The 26,145-nt window shown below is 40.4% G+C and overlaps 3 protein-coding genes and 1 long non-coding RNA gene across 4 annotated transcripts in view; 1 reads left to right on the top strand and 3 right to left on the bottom strand.

Moving 5' to 3' along the window:
• Nucleotides 1-26,145, bottom strand: part of adam19a (ADAM metallopeptidase domain 19a) — a 151,863-nt gene that overhangs the window by 78,739 nt on the left and 46,979 nt on the right. The window lies entirely within an intron of this gene.
• On the bottom strand, nt 9,680-12,422 carry LOC144410245 (uncharacterized). The gene is made up of 6 exons (XM_078105777.1): nt 12,114-12,422; nt 11,768-11,905; nt 11,233-11,450; nt 10,982-11,135; nt 10,792-10,901; nt 9,680-10,276 (listed from the first exon to the last, which is right to left on the bottom strand). Exons 1-6 carry the CDS (start codon nt 12,310-12,312, stop codon nt 9,965-9,967), a joined length of 1,131 nt encoding a protein of 376 aa, XP_077961903.1. The 5' UTR covers nt 12,313-12,422; the 3' UTR covers nt 9,680-9,964.
• Nucleotides 12,347-13,924, bottom strand: LOC144410429 (uncharacterized). Its single transcript, XM_078107435.1, has 3 exons — nt 13,580-13,924; nt 12,891-13,009; nt 12,347-12,799 (listed from the first exon to the last, which is right to left on the bottom strand). The coding sequence occupies exons 1-3, from the start codon at nt 13,644-13,646 to the stop codon at nt 12,347-12,349; spliced, it is 639 nt and encodes a 212-aa protein (XP_077963561.1). The 5' UTR covers nt 13,647-13,924.
• On the top strand, nt 14,107-17,494 carry LOC144410246 (uncharacterized). The gene is made up of 3 exons (XR_013468190.1): nt 14,107-14,509; nt 14,947-15,045; nt 15,169-17,494. It is a non-coding gene; the product is annotated as an uncharacterized LOC144410246 (long non-coding RNA).

Raw genomic sequence — 26,145 nt, 5'->3', positions numbered from 1 at the left:
ACATTATAAAAAATGTTCAAAATAAAGGCACACTCAAAATAACGGTTAGTTGTCATTTCAGTTTTTACCTCGGTGGTGATCGCCAAATTAAGACTGGCAACACCTCAAATGATCAGTTTCGGGCAATGCGAGCTTTCACAACCAGACAAATAAGGCGGACGTCATGAGCGATGTGAATGAATGAGAGGGTACGAGAGCTTGTAAGGAGACTCAATGCTGTTTACATGCTGCATGCTTTTTACTTACTATTTTTAATCTCCCTGGTAACCGTATTATAAAAACAATAAGGTTCTTGAGGCAGTACTCTATCTTCAATAACGTAACAGTTCGAGGGTTGCCTAACAACACCCTCGTACTGTTACATTATTGGACGATAAAGTACAGCCTCTCGTGACTTATTGCTTAAATATTGACATGAACAACAATAAGTCTTGCAAACTGAACCTCCAGTCTCGCAAAAGAACTTTGACTCGATGACCATATCTATGGTCAGCAGCACATGTGGTGTGCTCACAATCCATCACAGCTTTGCAGTTTGAATTGAAAAGAAAAGTGAAACAAACTAGCAGTTCAGTCGGATAACCAATGTGTTGTATTATTTCAGAGTTTGTGTGTACATGACAATATCACCATGCAGATTTCAAACAATTCACCCTCTGTCTTTGTCTGTGCCAAGGATGTGCTTTTACTTACTTTCCCTCCTGATTGGAAACACTACTACAAAGCAGTATCACTTGTGTAAAGTTATAATAACTATGACAATACTGCTTGCAGCCACAGTGTGTTGAATCTTCTGCCCTCTGGCAATGGATGGCAAAGTATCAGCTACTGTACCACCAGAGTATCGTGTTTCATCAGCTTCTTTCCACATGTAACCTTGTAACCTGTTTGTACAGTCAACGTGCAGTGCGATGTATGTAACTCAGGTAATCGCCATTGCATCAAGTTAAAAAATAAAAGTTAAAAGGTTCCGGATGCAGCATTCCAGTTTTAGTGGTGACTGAGTTCAAACTACTCAGCACTTCCTTCCCTTTTTTGGACTGATTTTCTTATACGAGCAAAACCAGGCCATGAAATTGTTGAAGGAGCTACAGTCGTCTCCGATGCAATTTCTACCGATCAGTCAGGCAGCGTGGCGAGGGGCCAGGAAAGGTGTGAGAGGATGGAGCTTTACAGGAGGAGGCAATCACGTCTGAGACCCAAGAGGCCTGGAGGCGGAGGAGGACTGAGCGACGCTGACGGCGGCCCGAAAGGTATCAGAGCTGAGGCATACACGGCCGCTGAAGGTTTCTGGGAATAAAGTGGGTGCAGAAAGTGTGCTCTGAAAAACCTCCCGTACCCGTGGATGTGTGTGTGTTCTTACACGACTCGTTAAATGACACAAAGGCTCTATAATTAATCTATGTCAAATGCTTGTCAAAGCTACTAAAATTAAACAAGTCTTGTTCTGAGAGAAAGGGGAGGGGTGGGTGGGGGGGGATACGGGCACATTCAGCGAGGTACTTATTACTGTTCCGTTCAATTGCCCACTGAGCCAAAGTGGGGTGTCGACAGTTTCCAATTATCCGTCGTGCCAGAAAAAAGCAGTGGGAGCATCAAAGTCTGAGTACAACAGAATACCTATTACAACCTTTTTTGTATATTTCCATTCTCGTATAATGATAACTGAAGGCACTGCAGTTCATAGGAAAAACTTGATGAATAAAAGCTGCCGCAGTCCGTTGTTGCCTTGGAACAACTCAAAGGCTCGTTGAGTAGATTGGGAGTATCTCTCACAGTGATACCTGAACGAAAATGTGAGAGGAACACACACACACACACACACACACACACTGAATAATCCACGTGATGCTAATGGCTACTGACTTGCTTTCTATAGATTAATACATGGACCTTTTCACCAATTAATGAATACATCCAAACAATATACAATTTCATTAAAAATCCAACTAAGCATTCTATTTAAGTTATTAAGTTATTATTATTTATTTTATACAATCATGACAAACTGTCATTACAAATGTGAAAAAAAGTTTACGAATGCAAAGCTGCAGGTTGATAAGTACTTTTGAGATGTGCTGTTCAAGTTTATTTACTGAGATCTGATACAATTTGACTTTATGAGCAATTAGAAACATCCTTTTCAATCTAAACTAAAGTGTATCATATTTAATTGTGTGTTGTTAAAAATACACACCACTACCATCCAAACGCAGCAGTGGCTGCTCTGATTGCAGCTTGTTTGTGAGCGTGTTGATGTTTGTCAGAAACTCCTGGCTCGGAGGTTTTCTCCACCCACCCGCCCCCCGCTGTGACAGACATGCATCCAGGCTAATCACATGCATCACAGCCCCCACACCCACTCTAAACAACGTAAACAAACAACTTAAAAAAAACTAATGGCCTGCTTAATTGCTACCAAATCCATCTGATCAGGAATGGAGAAATGTGTGATGGCACATCTCGATATTTGTGTTGAACAAAGAGGAGCACGCAAGGTTGGAAGGTTTTCTCTTTGATTGCAACGCCAACAACTACTGGGCTTTTTCTTCCCATAAACGAATGTATCATTAACATTTGTAATCAACATGATTACATTACATGTCATTTAGCTGATGCTTATCCAAAGCGCCTTACATTGCATTTTTGACCCACGCTCCCACAAGCAGCCGGGGTTCAAACTGCCAACCTTGCGCTTCCCGGCGCACTCTCTCTACTCCATGCGCCACCAATTATTTTTGGCTTAAGCTTTAACAACGAGGGACAGCACAGGCCTTCCCGCCTTCTGCCACGTACATGACATCAATGCAGATGACGCAGGAGAAAGAGAAGCCACAATCAGCGCTGGAGGAAAGGAGAGTTCAGGGACGCGTCTCTGAATGAACATTTATCACTGATTAAATCCTCCCAAAGCTATGATGGAACAAAGATTGGAATTTGGAAAATTCCCTTTTGTTTGTCTACTTGTGAAGATTCCTTTCTGTCACTTTGCTCTGGCCGTGACCGCATAGAACTGCAGTCTGATCCACACAACAAGTTATGCACATGCACTACACTTCTTCACTGTGGACAGAAACACATACAATCTCTGGCCGTGGTGGGAGTAAGATGTGGCGCTACTCTCCTACAGGACCACCTGGGGAGGACGTACAAGGTTGATTTGGTTTGGCTGTGTCATTCTACTATTATACAATATTATTCAATCACAGAAAATGGTCTTTTAATGAAATAAAATACATAAGACTTGACTGAAATGTAGATGAGTTTACCAATAATGCAATGGAATACATGTAACCAAATAAATCATTGGTGGGGTAAAGAGTTTCTCGTTTATCTTAAAATTATTATTTTTCTATAATGCAGCTAATTGCTCATTGTACTTCACTGTAACTTCATTTATAGTGTTGACCAACCTTTGGTACAGTGACTAAGGCAGTTAGCCTGTCTCAACATTTGAAAAAGCACCACAGTTGAATACAAAATTGGTGTACCAACAGCTTCAAACTCCTAACAAATGACAGGTCAGACAACCAACCACCACTGACATGGCTTATAGTTTAAAATGCATATAAGTGGGGATTCCATCAAATTCCACTGCTCATCATAACTGGGTCCTCAGCAACAAACATGAAAAGGAGAATGGAGAGGTCACGGCAGAGTCCCACTTATCAGGACAAAGCTGATCTATGGTCATCTTCACCATATTATTGAACATTATTTACAAGAGAAGGGGTCATTGTACTGTTGTTGTGTGAACCCATAGTGATTCGCAGTTCCATTGAGAAGTCAGTTTATCACAATAACTACCTCAAAACAGTAGAGTCCAAGTTATAATTTCATACAAAACTATTTCTATATAAATGAAATCTGTTGGCGCCCAAGAGGGAAACCTTTTCTTGCCTCCCCTCTAGGATATTCCACTCTTTCTGTGGCTGAGCACGTAATATTTCAATCGTAAACCTCACAGCTTCTTTAAGGGAAATGGATTTGCCTTTTTACACCAATAATGGTTCTGAGAAAACAATCCTGCCTCCAAAGAAGCCTCGAAGGCCAAAATACCTCACGCAACTTGTCATACTGTACTTTGGTCACTTCGAGGTCACATAAGATGAGTTGTGCATAGTGGACAAACATATTTCCATCTGTACAGCATCATAAAATAAGTTAGGATGCACCCTTAAAGGTTCATTTATCAGCCAGTCGCTCCCCACTCACGGTGCTTTGCGTCTTGCATCATTTTTCAGGAATATAAAATGCTTTTGGAAACTGACATGAACGTGCTGTATGAATGCTGATATGAGTAATGGAGGGCTCTTGTTTGCAACTTATTTTTCATCTCCTTGAGTTTACCTGTTTTGTATTCACCTGCAGCCAGGCCCCATAAAAGCCATCTAGAAATAAAGAGCCTGTTATGAGAACCAAGTGGGAGAAATTGACAGAACATCCCACATTCAGCCTAATATGAAAATATCTCTTTCCTTTGGCCTTTCTGCTTCATCCTAACACACCACTTTTGCCTTGAACATATTTACTGAACAATAACTGCTGCTCATAGAGAACTGCATTACCAGCTGCTACTAAACCCCCGGGGATAAACACACTTTCCATTTAGTGTACATCAGTGCTCTAAGTTGAGGCTTCAACCCCTTGAAAGCTCCACTACTCTGCTATAATTTCCTTTATTTTGACACGAGTAACAGAGGTATGTCCCTTACTCACAATGGAGAATGGAGATAAATTACAGTATTTCTCTTTATTTAGTGCTTTGATGACACATGTTGAGGGGCATTGTAGTTTTAATGATTGCTGTTTCTTTTCCAAAGAATTGTAATTGTTCATGTCTTTTTAAACAAACTTAAAACTCTAACCTACTTTCGGCCAAATCCCAAACATTGTATTTATAGCTTTGACACACCATAATGTCAATGAATGAAAATATAAATATTATCTAGCCGAGCATAGGGGTGGGAATCTCTTGGCACCTCACGATTCAATTCCGATTCAGAGGTCAACAATTCGATTCTAAACCGATTATCGATTCTAAACTGATAAAACAATTATCGATGCATCTCGATTTTCTCAAATCTGTGTTTGCTACTCAGAGGTTGCTACTCAGAGGTTGCTAATCACTTCCTACTAAAGTAGGAAGTGATAAGTGATTAGTGATTTGATAATCAAAGAAAATCAACAGATGAATTACCTTCTCTAATTTTTTCTAAGAGAAAAAAAAATCTTTGCCACACATTTTTCTTTTAAATGAAGAAAAAGCTGCTCTTAGTCTCAGACCGGTCCGTATTTGTAAAATACCGGAAAAAAGTCCAAATCGGTGAATATCTTGCCAACTTTCAATACGGATCGACTTTTTGGAACATCGAAATAATGAGGTAAGATGTGCGCAGGCTCCTCCATAGTTCGGTAAAGTTGGCAAGATATTCAGACTGACGGACCGGTCTGCGAGCTGGACGCATTGCTCTTAATGTGCCGGTAATGATGGTAAATGATGGTTGTAGCTGGTTGTCATCTTCGGTCCACTACGGTTACCGAAGGGGGGCGTTTGTGTTTTGACATCGTTTTATCTCATAATTTCGACTTTCTATCCCCTTTCTTTAGCGCGGAAATGGGCTTCTATAGTTGTGTGAATGCATCACTCCAGCCAATCCAAAGACGGGTTTGTAACCAATCAGATGTAGAGACCATGGTGACTGGCTCCGCCACCTTACTGTCAGAAAGAAAAACAGCGAACGCGTAGAAAACAACTTCGAGCGCGAGCAGAGACTAACCTCGCGAGCGATGAAGTTCACGCTTCGCGAGCGAGTAAATATCTCGCGCGAGACAGACTTTTTTTCTTTTTTTTAATTCCGATTCCGAATTTGATTGAAAGAATTAGCAAAGAAGGAAAGACCTGCCTATCACACATCCAGCAAACACAGCGTAACCTTCGGGATCATTGGAAGTCATGTCTAGGACGACCTGGGGAACCTGCTGCACTCTCATGTCGGTCTGGTTTTGGTCTCCACCAACCCCTGAGAACAATGATCAGCTGCTAAATGCTCCGATATGCGGACACAGTTACACTGTACACTGTACTGTAAATGTTTCCGCTGTTTAGTCCAGGTTGAAGGAAGCAATGAACCACATTGGTGTTAAACCAATTGGCACACAGCTCAGACTCATGCAGTGCAATGACAAATCCTTAAAACACGACGAAGAGAGGACCTCTACTGTGTCCATCACTTTGACTGCACTCGGTCCTGGGATTCCATGTTCAATTTCAAACTCAGACCATCTGCTGGACCAAAAGTTACTCGTAAGAGGCAGAACAAAAACAGCTCAATCATTATGCTAAAATGTTTTCATCATACAATGCTAACATCTATGCTGGACCTCACAGATTCCACAGTGTTGCAGATACTGTCATATTAGAGGGTGTCTCCCTTATTATAGTCATTTATGGTTGCCTTTCCTAATAAACAGATCTATATATTGTTTTTTTATTAGACAAACTAAATAGACACACTGCACTTTACATCGACAACTGGGAGGACTGGAGCATTAACACCATTTGCCCTTTAGAAAAATGATGAGGAGGAAAGCAGCTTCTTCGACGGTGTGGCACCAGCAGTCAAAAGGACAAACGTTTTTTTCAAGCAGAGCATATTGCAAAAAGATTAATAACAGGACAGTTAGGAAAAGCTTGTGGTGCAGTGGCATCATGGGGATCTTGATAAGAAGCTGCGAAACCACTCACACATGCTTGATGGCCATTGAGGTCTTTAGGAAACACAAAGGGAGACTGAATGCTACAGATAATATATCACAATTCTTTTCACAAACACACACACAGCTTCCTATTCAATCCTTCCACCTGCTCTCCCTATTGCTCCGGTTCACAGGTGAGCCGTTCCACTTTCATTTCTAAATGACTCGTGGGAGGGGCTGTGGAGAGGGATTCCAGATTCCAGAGGAGCTGAAGTGATCTAGCAAGAGGTGATGAGCCCTGGCTTGGTTAAGAAGTCAGCTGAGCCCGTTATTGGAGACAGGCAGGCTCAATTCCGGGCACTAGCATCGCACCATGTCAAAATTGCTTTTTGGGCCATCATCAAGTACGTCTCCATTCCAGTCACTTTGGACGGCACACACCCTCAGCTCACTAATTGTACTTGATGAGCCAACAGGCCCTGACCAGCAATTACACCCTCTTGGCCCCCCTGGTCTATGTGATGCGGGGAGGGAGGGGTGTAATAGTTGGGGGAACGAACCCGGCCGACGGGGCTGTCTGACATAGAATGGACACACACCCATGCAGACACACACACACACACACACACAATGTCTGTCTATCCATCGCTGTAGGCCTGGGTTTTCACAGCTCCTTTCGCCCTTTTGGAGCATGTGTGTTATTCCAGAGAACCTTTGGTAAAGATTAAAATAGCACTCCAATTACTTAAGTGAGTAACCAGATTTTGGTAAAATGCAGACTTTGAGTTTCCTGTGCGATTACATTGCAATTACAACGTGCTACTAGTCCTGTGTGAATAGCACTGATGTGTACAAGCAATATGCTAAAAAGCACTGTAAGAACACCTGGGGCTGATAAGATATTGTTTCAGAGATTTAAAATATGTTGAATTTATCAATGAGCAGTGTTTCGCCTACAATTATATCAGGGGGGCGCCCCCCCCCCCCCCCCTCCGTTAAAGCGCATGTTGACCTCTCACCAGCGCACAGACTACTACACCTCTACATGTCATTTGTTTGCCTAACTACTCACCCCCTAAAAAAGCAAACACCAAATGAGTATGTTCAATTGCGTAATCACTACCACTAATAGTGGGGAATGAGGCAAAGCGGCTGTAAGGACTTTTGTTTGAGATGCACCCATTCATCAGCTGCTGACACCGGTTTGTCTGATATTTCAGTATTCTTCAGTGTGAAGAGGAAGTCCACAATCGGTCACAAGCCGTGGAGGACCAACCTTAAACGCAGTTATTTCGGAGCTCATTCCCATGATGCTGCGTAGAGTCATTCAAAGCAGTGTCGCCCCAACCATTTTATTAGGAATGTGATCTGTTTAGACCAGCTGATCATGATCTCACAATGAGCATAAATGGTTTCCGTGTGAATGCAGCCTTAGATTAGATGAATAAACAGAGTAGCTTTTCTTTCTAAAAATGCTTGGAAAATTTAAAGATTTAATTTCCCAATAACTCCTTCATCCATAGCCGGATGCCTGCATGCTGTGGTTGTCCGCTACACTTAGACTGCCCTATCCTCGTGACATAATCGGATTTGCTGTGGCACTTGGCCCAGAAAATGGTTATTAAAGCTTGTGTGCGCTTAAATTGACTCTGCATTGAAAAGCAACACTTGACAATGACTGTCCCCATGGCCAAAACAGGGCCCCAAATTCCCAGAACACATAAGAGCCATTATGTTAATAGTTGCAAGTGAAGTAATTTGCATTAAATGCCAGCAAACTCACCATTTCCTCCTCCTCTGACACTGCAGAGAATTGGTTTCATTAGCGCATAAGCAGGGTGTACGAGGGTTGTCATGAGAAGTGACACCTCTGGACCATTTGGTGACAGAACTCGAAAAATGTGACTTGTTTTTCTAAGTACCAACAGTACTGGAGGGGCTCCAAACAGCCGCAGTAATCTCACTATCACACCATATTGATCCTGATAATACTCCATTACGAGCAACAAACCTGTGCCGAAATCAGCAGGATGAGAGCCAATTAAGGACAGCGTTGCATTGGGTTTCAATATGATGTGCTTGAGCTGTAATCCCAAACTGTATGAGGCACCGGTCGTTCTTTATAATATCTCCACACTGCAAAAAAAGGGTGTCTCAAAACAAGATAAAAAAACTAAATTTGAGGTAAAATGTACTCAAAACAAGTGAAATTATCTGTCCATGCAGCTAGATAATTTCACTTGACAAGATTTCTTGAATTAAGATAATTAAATCTAGAAATAAGCTTGTCTAAAGAGGTATTTGGAAGACTTAACATAAGATGAAAATGCTGGGTTTAAGATCAGATTACTTAAATTTAAACTTTTTAAAGCCTCAAAATAAGTGAATTATACTAAATATAAGCATAAAATGCTGGTTGTAAAATGAGATTACTTAAATTTAAACTTTTTACAGCCTTAAAATAAGTGAATTATACTAAATAAAAGCATAGAATGCTGGTTTTAAGTCTAGATAACTTAAAATAAACTTTTTACAGCCTCAGAATAAGTGAAATATACTAAATATAAGCATACAATGCTGTTTTTAAGACTAGATTACTTAAATTTAAACTTTTACAGCCTCAAAATAAGTGAATTAGACTAAATATAAGCATAAAATGCTGGTTGTAAAATGAGATGACTTAAATTTAAACTTTTTACAGCCTTAAAATAAGTGAATTATACTAAATAAAAGCATAGAATGCTGGTTTTAAGTCTAGATAACTTAAAATAAACTTTTTACAGCCTCAGAATAAGTGAAATATACTAAATATAAGCATAAAATGCTGTTTTTAAGACTAGATTACTTAAATTTAAACTTTTACAGCCTCAAAATAAGTGAAATATACTAAATATAAGCAATTACCCATTTTGTTTTCTTACTTTGAGCATCTTAAAATCTAAAGCCTGTCCTTTTTTAGAATAATGGTGCAGAAATAACATGGCTTAAGACAACATTTATTTAACATCAGCAAGTCAAGTTTGCTATAGACATTTGAATACTTTTCCATAAAAATAAAAGAAATTAAAAGCAAAAGGGCAAAAAACAAAAACACTTCTCAGCCCTCAGTTATGGATTTTTCCTTAACTATCATTTTAAATACAGGCCTAAATGAGGTAATAACTCAGTGACTGTATAAGCTTGTGCAACACAAAACTATTATTAGGCACAGCTAACAATAAGAACTCACAGCTAACAATAAGAACTGGCATGACAAAATACTCAGCTACTTCTCAATGAAAGACTTCCAATCAGCCATTGCTTTCCTGTAAGCACTAGTGGCATCTTGATCGTGGATTGTGTCACCAATTACCTCTGTTTGAATAACTGACAGGAGCGTTGCAACACATTTTGGATATCTTAAGTGCAAAGTGTAGTAATATGCCATTAACACCAACATCCCGTCTGAGAAATCTTCCTGAGGGAGGGTGGTCACAGGTACATTACCCACAGCCACAATGGTGGTTGAGCCATCAGAAAGCAGAACTGGGGAGGAGAGAGGATGCTTTTCCAGGTACAGGGCAGGGTCTTCGCCTGACTGGAACAGAATAAAAAGAACAATGTGTAAAGTGAGAAGACATAAAAATGTATTGAAAGTCAAGTGCATGTTCAACATAAAAATTTAATTTTTAGATAAATGACCAAGTTGCAACTAATGACACTCTTGAAATAGTCATTATTATATACAAACACTGATGAAAAATATTGATTTATTATTACACTGGAAGAAATAATCATGAATTACTTCAAAATGGGCAACATTTGTTTGACAGATCAAGGTGTAAGAATTTAGGATGGATTAACAACAAGCTGATGCAAGGTGCATTTTTATGTTTCTGGGATGAATTAATGGATGAATTAATCAAAGGTTTTTTGTTTAATCAAACATTTCTTGGTATTCCTTTCTGTGAACACCATTTGAGGGACACTAGAAACACTTTTTTGCAAAAAGTATCTGTGATTGTGAACTTAGGGTGTATTGTTATGTGAACATGCACAACAAATGTGAGAAAATAAGAGGACAGTAAGGAATCAACACAAAAATGTTTTTACCTTCAGGACATGAAGAAGTGCCTCACAGCTATTTCCAAGCTTCTTTGGTGGTGAAGTTGGTGAGGGGAAAAGAGATGGGAGTGCATTGAAGAGGGCAAGCGTGAACTCCACTAAAGAATAGAAAGATTGGTCTGAATGGTCTGAATATGGTATAAATCAAAATACATTTGCATATGGAACCGCAACTTACCTCCACGGACATCCAATGGAAAGGGGGGTTTCAGGGCTTTCTTCCACACACCATAGAACTGCACCTTGGCACAAAAGTCTGCCCATCTTCCTTTCACTTCCTCGATGTATCTGCTGTTGGTGCCACCTACTATGCGCCGCAGCTCATCCATTGCCTAAGACAGCATTGTGCACAGTTATTCAACCATTGGACATTTAGAACACAGATGGATAGACAGTAATTCAAGTGCAAGTAGTGGAAAAAAAACATACATTTCGAACATCTCTAAAGCATGGATATGCCTCAAAGATTTTTGCAGGTCGGTCTTCTTCCCTTGTAACATCTGCATCAATGAAAGCCCGTCTGGCCTTAAACTCAAGGTCTAAAACTTGAGCAACATCACTTTGATTGGGTTTTGCATTTGGCTTATTGTACATGTTGCTCAAGGTTTTGTAGTGCCTAGCCTGCATTTTCAGACTGTCCTGGCCGACTGAAATGGCAAAAAACAGAGCAGACATTTCAACGTAAACACAACTTTATTGCATTATGCAGGTCGGTCTACTTCCCTTGTAACACTCAAATCAATTAACTTAATTGATACAATAATACAATAATTAGTAATACAAAAATACAATAATTTTATGTTGTTTATATGAACAATGGGAGTTGTCTGGAAAAAGAGTTTCCATTAACATCCACAAACTAAGGAAATTTGAATTTAATCTCCAACCGTTTAGACTCTGATTTGCCACTCTGAAAGTCATTATCATGGATAACAGGCTGAGAGGTGTGCTGAGGTGGGCTTACCAACATCATCCTTTGCAGGCGTGGTTGGTGAAGCGATCACAGTCCTGAGTGAGGAGCCTGAGGCTGATGCGGATGGCAGCAGGAAGGTTTTGGTCTTTGGCTTCCTTGGCACAGAGGGGGGTCGATGTGCTGGGAATGCTTTTTGGGGAAATAATGAAAGAAATAAAACACAAATAAAAGCATGACAACAAGCAAAACCGGCAGATAAACACAGTGCATGCCTAGCCATAAACTCTGGCTTGACAAATACAGACAACTATAGTTTCATTACATGATTTGACAATTTTTAGACAAAAAAACAGTAGTCTAACAGCACCCCTTCATTTTTTGCAAACAATTTGCACACCTTCACTGGAGTTGTCCTCGGTAAGGTCATCATTGCTCTCAAGAAGTAAGGTATTATCACTTGAGTTGCTTGTGTCTGTCCAATCCGTCTCCATGTCTTGGTTGTCTGCACTGAAGAGAGCTGTCTTTGCCACTCCTCTTTGTGGTACAGAGCCTTGCCTCTTCCGTGGGGATCTCATATTTTGGAGTCGCTTGTACATTTTGGTGTAGATAGTCAGCTGTGGTAAAAGAATGTTAGATACGTTCTTTGTCTTGTTGCTGACCTGCCCAAAGTTTTGGTTTAGATAAAAAAATAATACTTACATAAGTCATGTTTGGATCATCATCCCGTAACATTGGGTAATAGTCTATAATCTTCTGTGACATGGCTCTTATTTCCAATTTTGACGGGTAACTGACTTCTTTCCCCATGGGACTAGCACGCAGGATAGCAACCATACTGGTTATTGTGTTCCTTACAAGTCTGCAAGATAGCTCCTTGGACAGTTTGTAATTTTTTTCCTTTCCATTGCAGAGCAGTGCAAAGTATTGACTACGCACCATGTCTAACTCTGAATCTGTGTACACCACATACTCTGGAGGGTCTGGCATTTTCATTTTTTTCTCAGCAGATATGGGGGTTGAGGTTTGAGGCTGGCATGGTGGCATGGCACAATTGTTGGCATCTTGGTCCGTGGTATTTTCACACTATTAGAATTGTGTGGAATGAAAACCAAATGCATTAGAACCATTAAAATGTATACTTTACTAGTTTTTACTCATTCCAATTTGTGTTTACATTTTCACTGATGAAATTCCAAAGTTTCTTTCTTTTGAGGAAATTCTCTGGGCCAGGAAAAAGATCCCTCAGGTCATCCCGGCTAAGGCCTTTCAAAGCCTCCTCATCAACACTGGCAGCTGTGAGATATATGACAAATATCTATCTTTAGATAAAGCAGTAGCAAGCTACAGAACCAATCAATTTATTTAGTAAGGCTGTACACCGCAGCTAGAAGGTAGTGAAGCACCAAGGGCGGAGGGCATTTTTGGTTAATTTGGTTAATAAAAGATATCGATTGACTTGACATTGTATAAACACATATTTTACATTGTCATGTATTGATTCATAAGAGTCCAAGCTTTCAAATGAGGTATAATGACTATGCTACATAGCAATCTGATGAATGGCGGATGATTTACAATGTTGGGGGGGAAGGGTAACGTTCCCGCCTGCGGGACACTGCAGACCGCGTGTTTTTAAAATGTGGGATTTCTATTTTACAACCATATATTTTGCTTTAGAATTCTGACTCTTACTTAAAATGTTTCATCCTAAGAATATTATAAATTCGTTAAGCAAATGACGGTTGAGGAAAAACCCAGAAAGCAGAAAAATGTTGGATTTCAAATAAAAGTATTCAGTTATTAATAAAGTACACTCCATAAATAGCATCAATGCATCAGATATAAATTGTATTCATGACTTACCCTCCAACACCGATAGAGTGGCATCGTCAAAAGTATCCATCTTAGATTCATCAGCTCCCTGAAGCATTAATAGGCGGTACCGTAGAACTACCCGGGAAAACCCATAGGCAAACAGAGTTCGTTAGCTAACGGCTAGCGTGTAAAAGTGCACATTAGCTAACAATTAGCTAGCTTGATAAGCATATACCGACATAGTAATATTTACTAATTCAATAAAGTTTACTGACATTGAGCCGCTCTTCTTGCACTTCTTCGTCAAATGTAACGCACCCAAATCTTTCAGTTACTCAAGCGGTGAACCGCGAACACTGACGTCATTGAGGTGGGACCGTTGGAGGACATGAACTGAGGATGCGCAGAAATGATCGGACGTAAACATGAACATGTTAGCAAAATATTATTTTAAAAAAACTTACCATCGTAAAATTAATTAAGTCGCATTTATAATTAGAGGAATGTATTGTTAAAATAATAACAAATTATTTCATGAGTGCCCCCCTCCCCATCCACCTCTGGATCATTAGCCCGCGACAACAACGGTGCATCATGGCGGCGTGGAGGTGTATGATATGTTTCGTCTTTGTTGCTTTAAGTCTTAAAGTACTCCTTAGCCACATTAATAAAAGTCACAGTCGCAGCCCGGATTTTTGGGTTTACTGTGGTATTGATGGATGTGAACAGGACTTTAGAGTTTTTAACTCTTTCTTTCGCCACATTAAACGGACGCACCTTCAGTATTTGAGGACTGGATGCCCACCAAGCGGATGGAGTACGACGCCTTCTTCTCGGTCTTTGGGACAGGAAACATTTGGTGTTTCGGTGTTTGCCAGCTGTAGCACTCCTGCAGCGGCCAGCACTACGGCTGTCCCACCTGATGCCTCTTTACCTGAACCGTCACCACAGCCTGAAGCTGACGGCCGCCTTGAGTCCGTAAGTTTCCACAATTCAATTTATTTTCAATCTTATCGTGCCAATTAGGTTGCTCTCTGTGTGATGCTGACTTGTTATGTAATTTAATATTTTTGTCCTACATATAACGACATATTTAAATATGGGCCTCATTGAATCCACACTGCGAGTGTGCGCGTTAATCATGCATGATTTGAGTAGCCTATGCACACTTTCTCTTTCATAGGTATTATCTCCATTGAATGCTAAGATTAAACATTAAAAAAAACATTTAATGCCTCTTACCTTAGACGATAGAGCTGCTCAGGTTCCAGACCAGTGAAGCGAATACGGGATTAAAATGAAGTCTTTCCCCTCTCGGGCATCTCCTCAAAAATGTCCATTTCCTTTCAAATCAATTGCAACTTTGACTGTGTCCATCTACTCGCTCTTAAAAAATTACAACTCATTTTATAAAGGAAGACGCTGTTGCTGTGACCTCCAGAACCAGACCTGATATAGCTAGATCCGCAGCGGCATTCGCCATCAGTGTCCGGGAACAGTGCCAGTTATCACAGGTAAATTTATCTTCATGGGCAAATGCTTTAATGGTACTATTAATTTAAATTATTCTAATGTAAAATATGGGCCTGTGAATTATATGGGTGACAAAATTATTTACATTTTAAATATTTTCCCAGAGAACTGTCAACAGTGTCATCTCAGGGGTGCAACAGTACCAAGCTGCTCTCATTGACACACTAAGGGAGAGAATCAGAAGGGTGTTTGAAGAGAATCCAGACACAACTGCTCAGCTCCAAGGGGAGGCTTTGGCTACGTTTGATGCGTTCATGGATCCTTTCTCAACCACAGCATATGGACAGAATAAAACCATCCGGGAACTATTCAATCCAGTCAACCCAGAGGAAGTTGTGGTGTCCCAGAAGATTTGTTGGGTAAAGCGTGGTCTTTCAAGGGTCATGGCCTTAAGAGGCAAAAGTTTTTACTATGTACCACTCATTCAAAGTCTTAAGCAGTTACTGACCAATCCCAGAATCTTCACCATGTTAACCACTGTACCACAAAGAAGTGAGGGATTCTTGTATGATTTTACTGATGGAGCCCTTTTTACATCCCATCCATTATATTCTCAAAGGCCAAATGCATTGCAAATACTATTGTACACCGATGAAATTGAAATATGTAACCCTTTAGGCGCCCATGCCTCTGCAAATAAATTACTGATGTTTTATTATAGTTTAGGGAATATAGATCCAAAATTTAGGTCGAAGTTGGCTGCAATAAGACTCCTGGCTATTGCCAAGGCAAACAATATTTCTCAGTGGGGTGTTGATGTTATACTAAAAAGAATCCAAAAAGATCTGACACTTCTGTACAATGGTGTTAGGATTGACACCCCAAATGGTGAAATTGAGTTGTTTGGTGCTGTGATCGCCATATGTGGAGACACACTTGCCCAACATGATATTGCTGGATTTAAACAAGGTGTTGGTTTTGCTTATAGCAAATGTAGACATTGTGAATGCTCCTTTGAGGATATGCAAAGTATTTTTGAGGAGAATAGGTTTGCTGAAAGAACTTTGGAAAAGCACATTAGGCAGTGTGTTGAAATAGATAAGGCAAGCACAGAAACATTGAAAGCATCCCTCAAAACCACTTATGGGATTAACAGAAGAAGCAGACTAGTTGATGTTCCAGCATTTGATCTGATCAAACAAACACCACAGGATATAATGCATGTAATTTTTGAAGGTGTTGCACCAATGGAAATAAAGCTTGTATTAAAAAACCTGATTCTGTCAGGACAGATAGAATTAGATGAGATTAACTCAGCTATTCTAAATTTTCCTTACTCACCTCTAGACATAAGAGATAAGCCATGTCCTATTAGTGTCAGTACTTTAGCTGCTAATGACAATAAATTAAAGCAGTCATGTGGACAAATGTTGATACTTTTAAAAATCCTACCTTTTCTTTTGAACGGTATGGACAACGAGTATGTCAAATTTATTCTCAAGTTAATTGAGATTGTTCAAATTGTCCTTGCTCCTGTTATTTCTTTAGAAACCGTATTACGGCTCAGACGCATGATTGAGCAACATCTGCATCATTTCAAAGAACTTTTCTCTGAAGCCAATGTAATACCCAAGCAACATTACATGTTACATCTACCAAGCCAAATCATATCTCTTGGTCCATTAATAAGAAGTATGTGTATGCGATTTGAAGCTAAGCACAGTTATTTTAAGCAGTGGGCTTCTAAGTTAAATTTCAAAAATGTCTGTAAATCGCTTGCAAACCATAACCAGTTCCTTGAATGTTGTCAAAATGAAATAGGCATTGAGCATCCAATTTTTGCTAGTGAAAGAGAATCGGGGCCTGTCTCAGCTGTCAAAAATTTTGATTATGTCAAGAGAAAAGTCAAAGATTTTCTACGCGTAGAGGTCATGCAATCTGTTGTCTCAGTGAAATGGTACATCCTCAATGGCAATAAGTACACTAGTGGTAAATCTATGATTATTGTAGATGTAGATGATGCTTTCCCAGTGTTCGGACTGATAAAAGATATATTTGTGATTGATTCCTCTTATGTTGCTTTTGAGTACCAGCGTTATGAGACACTGAATTTGAGTCCAGAATTGCTGGCATATGAGGTGGCAGTTCCCAATGTTGCCCAGGCTACAGAATTTGTACATGAACTCATTGACTGTATTTCTTATTTTTCTGTTAGTTTCAAGGAACATATGTTTGTGCCAATAAAATATAGTCTTTGTGATATTATTGCCCACAGAAGTAGACATTAAAATGGAGGAATGAAAGGGAAGCATTGATTTATTGGGTGATCAAGTTTGCCGGTTTCCTGGACCTGTTTTTGTTAACAAACTGTTTTGGTCATTAAACAATTCCATGGACTGTATGGTGAGTTGTGGTGAAGGCTGTATAATTTATCCTCACATTGTCTGAACATGCTTGAAGTCAGAGCAATAATAAACTCTGTTTCTTTCAGATGCTTTTTGTGTGACTCTTGAATCAAGCAACTTGAGTTTACTGAATCTTAAAACAAGCTTTATTGATGAGAATTTGAGGGAGAGATGTAAAAGATCTTAATTTAACAGTTATCTGACTAATTTTAAGATGTCATGCCTATTTGAGACAAAAAAGATAAGGTTGTGCTTGATTTAAGATTTTAGTGTAAAGTTAAACACTAAAAATAAGAAATTCACTCTTAAAACAAGATCAATTATCTAACACTTCTAAATCTAAGTTTTTTTATCTTGATAAGATTCAAATAATTTGCAGTGCACTGACTTCCTCCTTTGCTCCGGTCGCAGTAACGGTCTAACAACGACTAAGTAAGGCTCGTAACACTCTACTTGTGCAGATTACATGACCACAGTATTTTAAAAGAGTAACAGAGGAATTCCTCTTCTTAGTTGCCAGAGGGAAATTTCACATCTAATGTTTCTCCTACCATTATTACCACCCCCCCGAAAAAGTGTGAGATTAAAAAGAAAAAAAGTGGATGTAGTCATACATTTCAATTGTTCATTATTCCATGATGCGGAGTTCTTTTTTGCCTCTGACCCAGACTGAGCAAAAAGGCTTATTCATTGCTGCCTGTGAGACGAAGAACATGATCGATAGAGAGAGGGAGAGGCTAAAGACTAATCTATGGATATCATCTTCAGATGCAGCAGCTTCGGTACATTAGATTTCTGGCTAAGGACGGCGCACTGTTTCTGTTCTTGGTTAATACACATCCATACATCAGACTGCGACACGAGACGGCCATCCTCCATCTATTTCCATCACCCCGGGTACCAGACGGACAAAAAGAAAACCCTGTCTGTGCTTCAGCTGCTTCTCCACCCACACGGCATGCATCCGTCTCTAATGTTAATAACCTGTTCAGGGATTCGCTGTCTGCCAGGACCTTGGGAGGCTTCAAGCCAACCCTGAGAATGTTGTGGCTCTTTTTTTCCCCCTGTCTTCTTTTCTGCTCTTCACAACATCATTCGGGCTTTGAGTGGAGGGACAGCATAGCATTATTTCACTGTTTCGAATAGATTTATTTTTGCTACGGGGGCTGAAGACAAAATAAGTAGGTCAGGCGACTTTATTATTCATGTCAATAGTAAAACCCATTACACGGCAAGCAGGTAGAAATGGTAAAAAGTTACAACCACAATTCTGCAGAACAAACCAAAGAAAGAGAAATAACATGATATACTGCAAAGAGGTGTTCTTATTTATTAATATGTTTCATTTTCAGCACCGTAACCTTGTTTTTCTCCCTGGCCAGCTGCAAAAAACTCCCCCGGTTGTAACTTTTCATAACATAAATACCAGGCCCCTGCAGCCAAAAAATAGAAAGTGGAGAAAATGGAGCAGGGGTGTGGGGGGGGAGGGTAGGGGTGGAAGATGTGAGGAAGAAAAAAAAGGGTGAGGAAAAGAGGGATAGAGGGAACAGAATACAGAAAGGCAGAAAGGAGCAGACTCAACAAGAGAGGGGGGAAGAAGTCAGAGGACATTTCTTGGCTGGCACGCCTCTCACCCGTGTGTGCAGGCCATCTTAATGAGAGCCACATTTAGGTCAGCTAGCCGGCTTTCTCCCTCTTTTGCCTCCTTTTCTTCTCCCCCTTTCCCACCCCCTCCTCCTGAGAGCATCATGAAAAACCAGTACTGTGTGGTTTGGCTCTAAAATTACAGTGATTCAAAAAAAAAGTTGACAAAAAAAAGAAGCCTTCTGGGTGGAAGTAATTTTGGTCATTTATTTGAATGCTCCTGTGTTGTGTGTGTGTGTGAGTGAGAGAGGGTCAAATCACTATCATTCCTCCCCTAAAGGAAAATACACTTTTAAACAAGATCTTCAAGTATATACTCAGCCTATACTTACAGGGGAACAATGCAGGAGCGGAGAAACCAAAATACAAAGCAGAGCACTCTTCACATTTTTCCCTTTGCTATAGATGGTACGTGAAAACATATTCCAGTGGAGCTTTATTTTTTCTTTTTTTAAACAGACAGTGTGAGCTAATGGCTATATTTGCCCATGAATATACCCCATCCATGCTGCCACGCGGTGGATGCAGAGCCAATAATAAATGAGCATGGACGGGAAAGTGAGTTCCCTGATTGGAGTGGTAAGCTGTGAAAAGGGTTCTCACAGACATGACTGAGGGTGTACAATACGGGTTAAAAGAGAAACAGAGGAAGGGATGGAATTCACAGAAAGTTGGGGAATTTTCCCAGATAAACAGCTAGAATACCAATAGTGTGTAAAGACGCAGAGCTGAACGTTGAAAGCATCAATTAGAAATGATGAGAACAACCACATGAATAAAATAGAAATAGAAAATAGAAATAAATAATTTCTGAAACCGGTTATTCACTTTCATTTATGATAATGATATGATATTTTCTGGGGCAGTGGCTCAGTGGTAGACGAGGCCAATCCTCCAATCAGAGGATCGGCAGTTTGATTGCATGGTTTAGCTTCCATGGTAACTCCTGTCATCAGTGTATAAATGGGTGTGATTGATGACATGTGGTATTAAAGAGCCTTGAGTGGTCGAGAGACAAGAAAAGAGAAATACAAGTACAGTACAGAAAATATTCTTGGTTCACTTTTTTTGCAATGTCTTCTCCATTTCTTTGTTAATTTGAATGGCTTTTCTATTACCCAGACACTCATGCAAATCTCTTTGTGTTCGTCTTGTTGACAGTTGCTTACATCTTATTGTTTTTTTATTCATTCAACCGAAGCTTGCTCGATCTTGATCGACCGGAACTACAAAAGGAAACTAAATGCTTACGATAAATAAATCTTGTCCCATTGCCAACAGATTCCATGTGTATGCAGAATTGATAATAGACACTACAAAAGGAAACTGAATGCTTACGATAAATAAATCTTGTCCCATTGCCAACAGATTCCATGTGTATGCAGAATTGATAATAGACACTCGATATTAGTAATATATATATATATATATATATACACTCCTCAGTTCAAAACACATTTTTTATTTGGGAACAGACAGAACATATGCGATTATTAGTGTGGAACCAAGATCCAATCCAAAGTATTCACTGGAAACGCATTCCAGGTTGTGCACTGAGGCTCTCGTGATCAGAACACCGGCGTGGACGCCAGGTGTAAATCAACACATCTTGATGAAGAAAGCCTATTTCTCTCCATCTATTTCTACACATGTTGTTCGTTTCATTCATTTTCTTTTTGTTCTGAATTTAAGTCTGATGGCAGCTGATTTGAGAGCAGCGTGAGGTATGGTGACATATGAAGGCAAAGAATGCTGAAGGTAAATGGGCAATGAAATAAGGAAAAAAACATGTAGAAATAAGGTGAAAAGGTCTGACTCAGAGAGAAAATAGACTGCGCCATGCTGGCATCACTTCAGAAGAACCCACAGAGCGTCGTGGAAAACACGGCCCACAAAGAGACACGGCCAAGTCAAAGGCTCCCAGAGATCTGTGTGGATGTGATGTGGAGTCTAATTGCCCTGTAAGGGAGGCAGGTGTTGTGTGCACACAACAACTGCCACACGATCGCCCCTCTCACACACACACACACACACACACACACACACACACACACACACACACACACACACACACACACACACACACACACACACACACACACACACACACACACACACACACACACACACACGCCTGGCCTTTGTCGAGCTACTAAATGAGGCAAACTAAAAACGGTGTTTGTCTGCAGAGCTTTGGCCATGGACCTGGCAAATAAGCCTCATTGTGTTAACATCAGGGGATAAGAGGGGTGAATCATGCGTGTGTGTGTAAGTCTTGTAAGAACCTTTCACAGCTACACGTAACCCTTGAAAGAAGTATTACTTTGTAGTCGTGTTACATGTGTACAGACTGTAAAGTCCTCTGAGGCAAATTTGTAATTTTGTGCTATACAAAATCAAATGAATTGAATTGAATAAGTGGTCAATAGGACGCACACAGTTGGTACTTTAAAGCCCCAAAAGGCACTGCAAAAGCTACTAGCAACTTCTCTGGTGGAGAAGGAGGCAGGGCTGCCCAGCGCGCACCCACAGCGAGGGATTGCAAGGGAGACATGCAGGGTGTGTTGTATTGAATCGTAAGTATCAAGATATTCATGGGAGTTTTTTTATTTTGTCCCTCTCTGTGATGAGTTTGACACCACTGCTCTGTCGTACTCAACACTTGCGTCACTCGCTCGCAGATAAAGCCGGTTTGGAGAACGAGCCAGCATCAAGACGTAAATCCTTTAAAGGAGCAACTGAAAAGCTCATGGAGAGAAAGAAGAGATGTCTGGAGGAAGGTGAATAAAAATATTTTAAAATCTTAAATTTTGAAAACCACCAACTGGTGACACAACTTTTTGTTTTGTCACCAGTTTTTCGTTTTTTCAGTTTTTTCGTTTTGTTATGCACCTTCAACACCCCTACACACTTACACAATCACACACCCAGCATGCAGCACTACTGATACCGCTGATCACCCCATCGTATCTTCTGTTCTGTTCATACTAATTCCACCCTCTGATTCCAGTGTCTTTATTGTGTGATCTTTCTCTGCTGACATTTATTCCTTAAGGCTGTGTAGTTATAATGTTGCACGGTGTACCGGTGCTAGAAAGGTACCGCGGTACCCTCACGTTGAAAACAACAGGATTCTGAATATTTTTACTACCGGTACTTAGTGCAGGAGACATGCAGGAGTTTGTTGAAAGAAAAGATGCCAGAAGTAAATCTGGAAATACTTTGGGTACGAAGCAGACTGCGATGGAAAGCCCAACGACACACACAGACTAGTCTGTAAAACCTGCTTCAAATCTACCCGCAAAGAGTGAACACTTCAAATATGATCAGACAGACACACTTTTCAGAGAGTTCAAAGAACGACAGGTTAGCGAATGTGATTATAACACGAACACCCCCAAGCCTGCTGGTGGATATTGACCTAATTATTTTTATTTTTAGTTAAGGAAAAATAATTACTCCATGAATTAAGATAAAATATGAATGTGAGAATATCAAACTCTATATGAAAGTAAATGAAGCATTGTTTATCCCAAAGTCAAACAGATGACAGGTAAAAAAGGGAACCTTACAGATGTTTTATTTATTACTATCATAGTAAATATTCCAGTATCATATTTGTGGTATCCTATTTGTGGTATCGTAAGTAACGGACACTGTAATAGTTTGGCAGGTATAGTATCAAAATCATAATTTTGGTATTGTGACGACCCTATTATACATATAACCATCTGATACTAGCCCAGAGTTAAGCCTACTCATCTAGCAAACTACCCATCATGGAGCGTTACAATAGCCAGTATCATTTTATTACATTTTATGTGTCCATCCTGGGAAATTGGTGGATCCAAATGTTGTAAAAAATAAAAATATATTGTAACCTCTTTGTAATTATCCAAAAAGTAACCTGCTGACTGGTCGATTCGTGCAGTGCATTGAGTGGGCCACGCGCCGTGTATTGAGTGGGCCGGTCTGACAGTAACTCCTGGGCCACTTTTCCCCCCCAGTCCGCCCCTGCACACACCAGAGATGTAGTTAATCATGAGAAACAGTTGGAAACATCTGAACATTTGTGGGTGGTCACATTTTATATTTAAGGTATGAAATCTGAGAAATGGGAAAGGTTTGCTCAATGGATGAGTTGCTTCTGAGTCCTGGCCAAAGTTCTTTGTGTCTAGAGTGTAAGTGTGTCCGGATGCCTGTTGCATCTGGCCAGAGATTTTACACTTTAGAGAGTAGGATCCAGCTGAGCACCGTTGAGGGTGAGAAAGGATTCTCTCTTAAGCTGCGTACTTTCATTTGCCGTTATTCCATTTCCATCCTTTTTAATGTGCAACGAGCGAGGCCGAAAGTGTGTGCTGTTATCTCCATTGTACAAGTCTTTGCGTCTCCTCCCTCTCTATGATGACAGGCTATTTTCAAGTCGGCTTCACACGTGGTTTGACTGCACTCCTGGGTGAATTCACAAAGAATGGATTGAGGCCGCCTATAGCAGCATGAATTATCCTCTCCGTCTCAAGGTTCTGTTCAAGTCCACTTATTATGTTAGCACAAACACACCCATTACGTTTAGCAGGTGAGAACAATCAGCAATTTTTATTTGACTCCAGCAAGAAGACGGCAGGAACATTTGAAAAAGAAAAAACAAGTAAAGATTCACTTACTCAGTACAAGACTATTCCTTCCTGTTTTCATATGCCAATCTGAACATTGGCATGACTTTCAGATATGATCTTGACTGGGCGGGTCAGGAGAATCGCGGGACATTGGCACTTATCGGCGGCATTTCCTGTTTTTTCTCCGCCACTACTTTAACCCTATTTGGAATTGAGAATTCCCAGTCTGTCAGTATAATTGCTTGAGTTAACATGAAGTGTCTCGAGAAGGTAATCATTTCATTTTAACTGCATAGTATGAGGGTTGATCCGAGTGAATTGGACCGATTTTGCAATGAGGCTCATTTGCATAGAAAGGGGGCAATTTGTTGCACCAAATGTCTGCACACTCAGTGAGGGGAGCATAACATTTTGTCTCTCTGTGCACGTTTTATGGCTATTAAGACATGCACTCCTTTTATAGATTAAACAACTGAGTGAGCCTACTGTGGATTACTTAAAGAGACAAGGATGTAATTCTATCCAGATTTGAAATGGTCCAAAAAAATGTGAAATGCATAATCCTGAGGGTTAAATAATATTCTCCCTTTATTTGGCAGGTTTATGCAGAATACTATTACCAAAACCAAATACAGATACTGGACTTTTCTGATTGATGCCATTTCCAGGGACCATTAGCATATCTGCTTCAATCTTCAATCAGTCATTGTCATTGTAAAGGTCTGGCAATTGAACCCCTTAGTTAAGGTTTAGGAAGGTTTGTTGTTACAGTTAATTACTAGTTAACCAGTTACCTTGCTTGTTATGTTTGCAGTTAAGAACCACCAGAAATACCATGTATTTTTCTCTGTTCCTTTACTACCGTGTTTTCCGCACTACAGTAATCCCTCGTTTATCGCGGGGGTTACGTTCCGAAAATGACCCGCGATAAGTGAAATCCGCGAAATAGAAAACTTTTTTTTTTTTTTACAATTAGCAACTATTACATGTATACAAATACAGTGACTCGCGTGTAGGCCGTTTCACTGCTCTTCAGACTGGGCCGCTGCATCCTGACTGCGCTCTGCAGTGTTCTCTTCTTCTGAAGCCCGCGGTGCAGGTGTGTTTGTTCGGGAGAAGAACATAGTGATAGGCAGCTGTTGTCGCTCTTTTTTCTTCTTTGCAAAAAGATCCTTGTACACCGACATGCCACCATCGATTACGTTGGAGAACTGTAATGAACGGCTCGGGAGTGAGTTTTTAGCGAATCAGAATGCAGAGCACAATGCACCAAAAAAAAAAAAAATGCAATATGAAAATCTGCGAAATAGCGAATCCGCGATAAGTGAACCGCGAAGTGGCGAGGGATCACTGTATAAGGCGCACTTAAAAGCCTTTAATTTTCTCAAAAAACGACGTCTTATACTGCGTTTTATAATCTGGAGCGCCTTATATATGGATCAATTGGTTGATCCACACTGGTTGTACACAGCGCTTAAGGCGCTCTGTCATATGTTTCAGTTTGAAAAACCAATAATAATAAATATGTTTCGGTACGACTGGTAAACTACAAAGCCGCACCGCTTGCAGCATTACGGCTACCAGTCAGTAACCACCGATACTGTGCTTACTTACAGTTAGGGTGACCAGACGTCCTCTTTTCCCCACACATGTCCTCTTTTTGAGACCTAAAAAATGTGTGGGGCAGGGATTCCAAAAACGTCCGGGATTTTGCTTCGTCGGATATTTGTGTTTGTCTGGGTCTTTCACAAACTAGTTATTCTGCCCTTAAGTTTTGGAAATGGTGTCTCCCTTACGTTCCACCTTGTTGCGCGAGCTCTGACTGTAGAGAGAACAGTCATTGGTCAACTGATCTCAATGTTGCCAGATACACAATAATTATCCTCCAAATACGACCATTTTGAGCCTTTGGTACGATAGGTGCTCAGTGTTGCTGGAAATGGTGAACATTTCCAATCTGGCAACACTGAGCACCTGGCCGCCTCCACTAGTTGCATTGTGTACAGCATGTGACATCTGCAGCCACGCCCCCCCCCTGCGATGAAGTGTCCTCTTTTTCATGTTGCCAGATTGGAAATGGTGAAGTATCGTACCAAAGGCTCAAAATGGTCGTATTTGGAGGATAATTATCGTGTATCTGGCAACATTGAGATCGGTCGACCAATGACAGTTCTCTCTACAGTCAGAGCTCGCGCAACAAGGTGGAACGTAAAAAAGAAGCACACACCGGTTTGCACACCCTCCTGAACCCTGAGATTAGATGTATGAGTGGAGCAGACAGTGGATTAAGACATCAAAAACCAGCTAAAAGCCACAGAGTTATGGAGTTCCTTGTGAAGTAGCTTTGGCTGCTCGTTGCACTGACGGCGGGAAGAGAGCGAAAAAGTGAGGTGAAAAATTAAAACATATCCTGTGTGTCTCGGTCATGATGAATTGTAACCTTGCTGCAAGCGCCAAGCTCCCAAAGAGCTGCTAA

Source organism: Gasterosteus aculeatus, chromosome 7 (genome assembly GCF_964276395.1).
Source record: "Gasterosteus aculeatus chromosome 7, fGasAcu3.hap1.1, whole genome shotgun sequence".
NCBI lineage: Eukaryota > Metazoa > Chordata > Actinopteri > Perciformes > Gasterosteidae > Gasterosteus > Gasterosteus aculeatus.
The sequence above is the reverse complement of the archived record's forward strand: the minus strand, read 5'-3'. Positions and strand labels throughout refer to the sequence as shown.

Coding starts and splice junctions, on each gene's coding strand:
- LOC144410245 (XM_078105777.1), bottom strand. CDS start 12,312: ATGTACAAGCGACTCCAAAATATGAGATCCCCACGGAAGAGGCAAGGC. Junction 11,906..12,113: donor CGAGGACAACTCCAGTGAAG/GTGTGCAAATTG, acceptor TTCCCCAAAAAG/CATTCCCAGCACATCGACCC. Junction 10,277..10,791: donor CACTTCTTCATGTCCTGAAG/GTAAAAACATTT, acceptor ATTCTGTTCCAG/TCAGGCGAAGACCCTGCCCT.
- LOC144410429 (XM_078107435.1), bottom strand. CDS start 13,646: ATGCTTCAGGGAGCTGATGAATCTAAGATGGATACTTTTGACGATGCC. Junction 13,010..13,579: donor CACTCTATCGGTGTTGGAGG/GTAAGTCATGAA, acceptor TATATCTCACAG/CTGCCAGTGTTGATGAGGAG. Junction 12,800..12,890: donor GGAATTTCATCAGTGAAAAT/GTAAACACAAAT, acceptor CAATTCTAATAG/TGTGAAAATACCACGGACCA.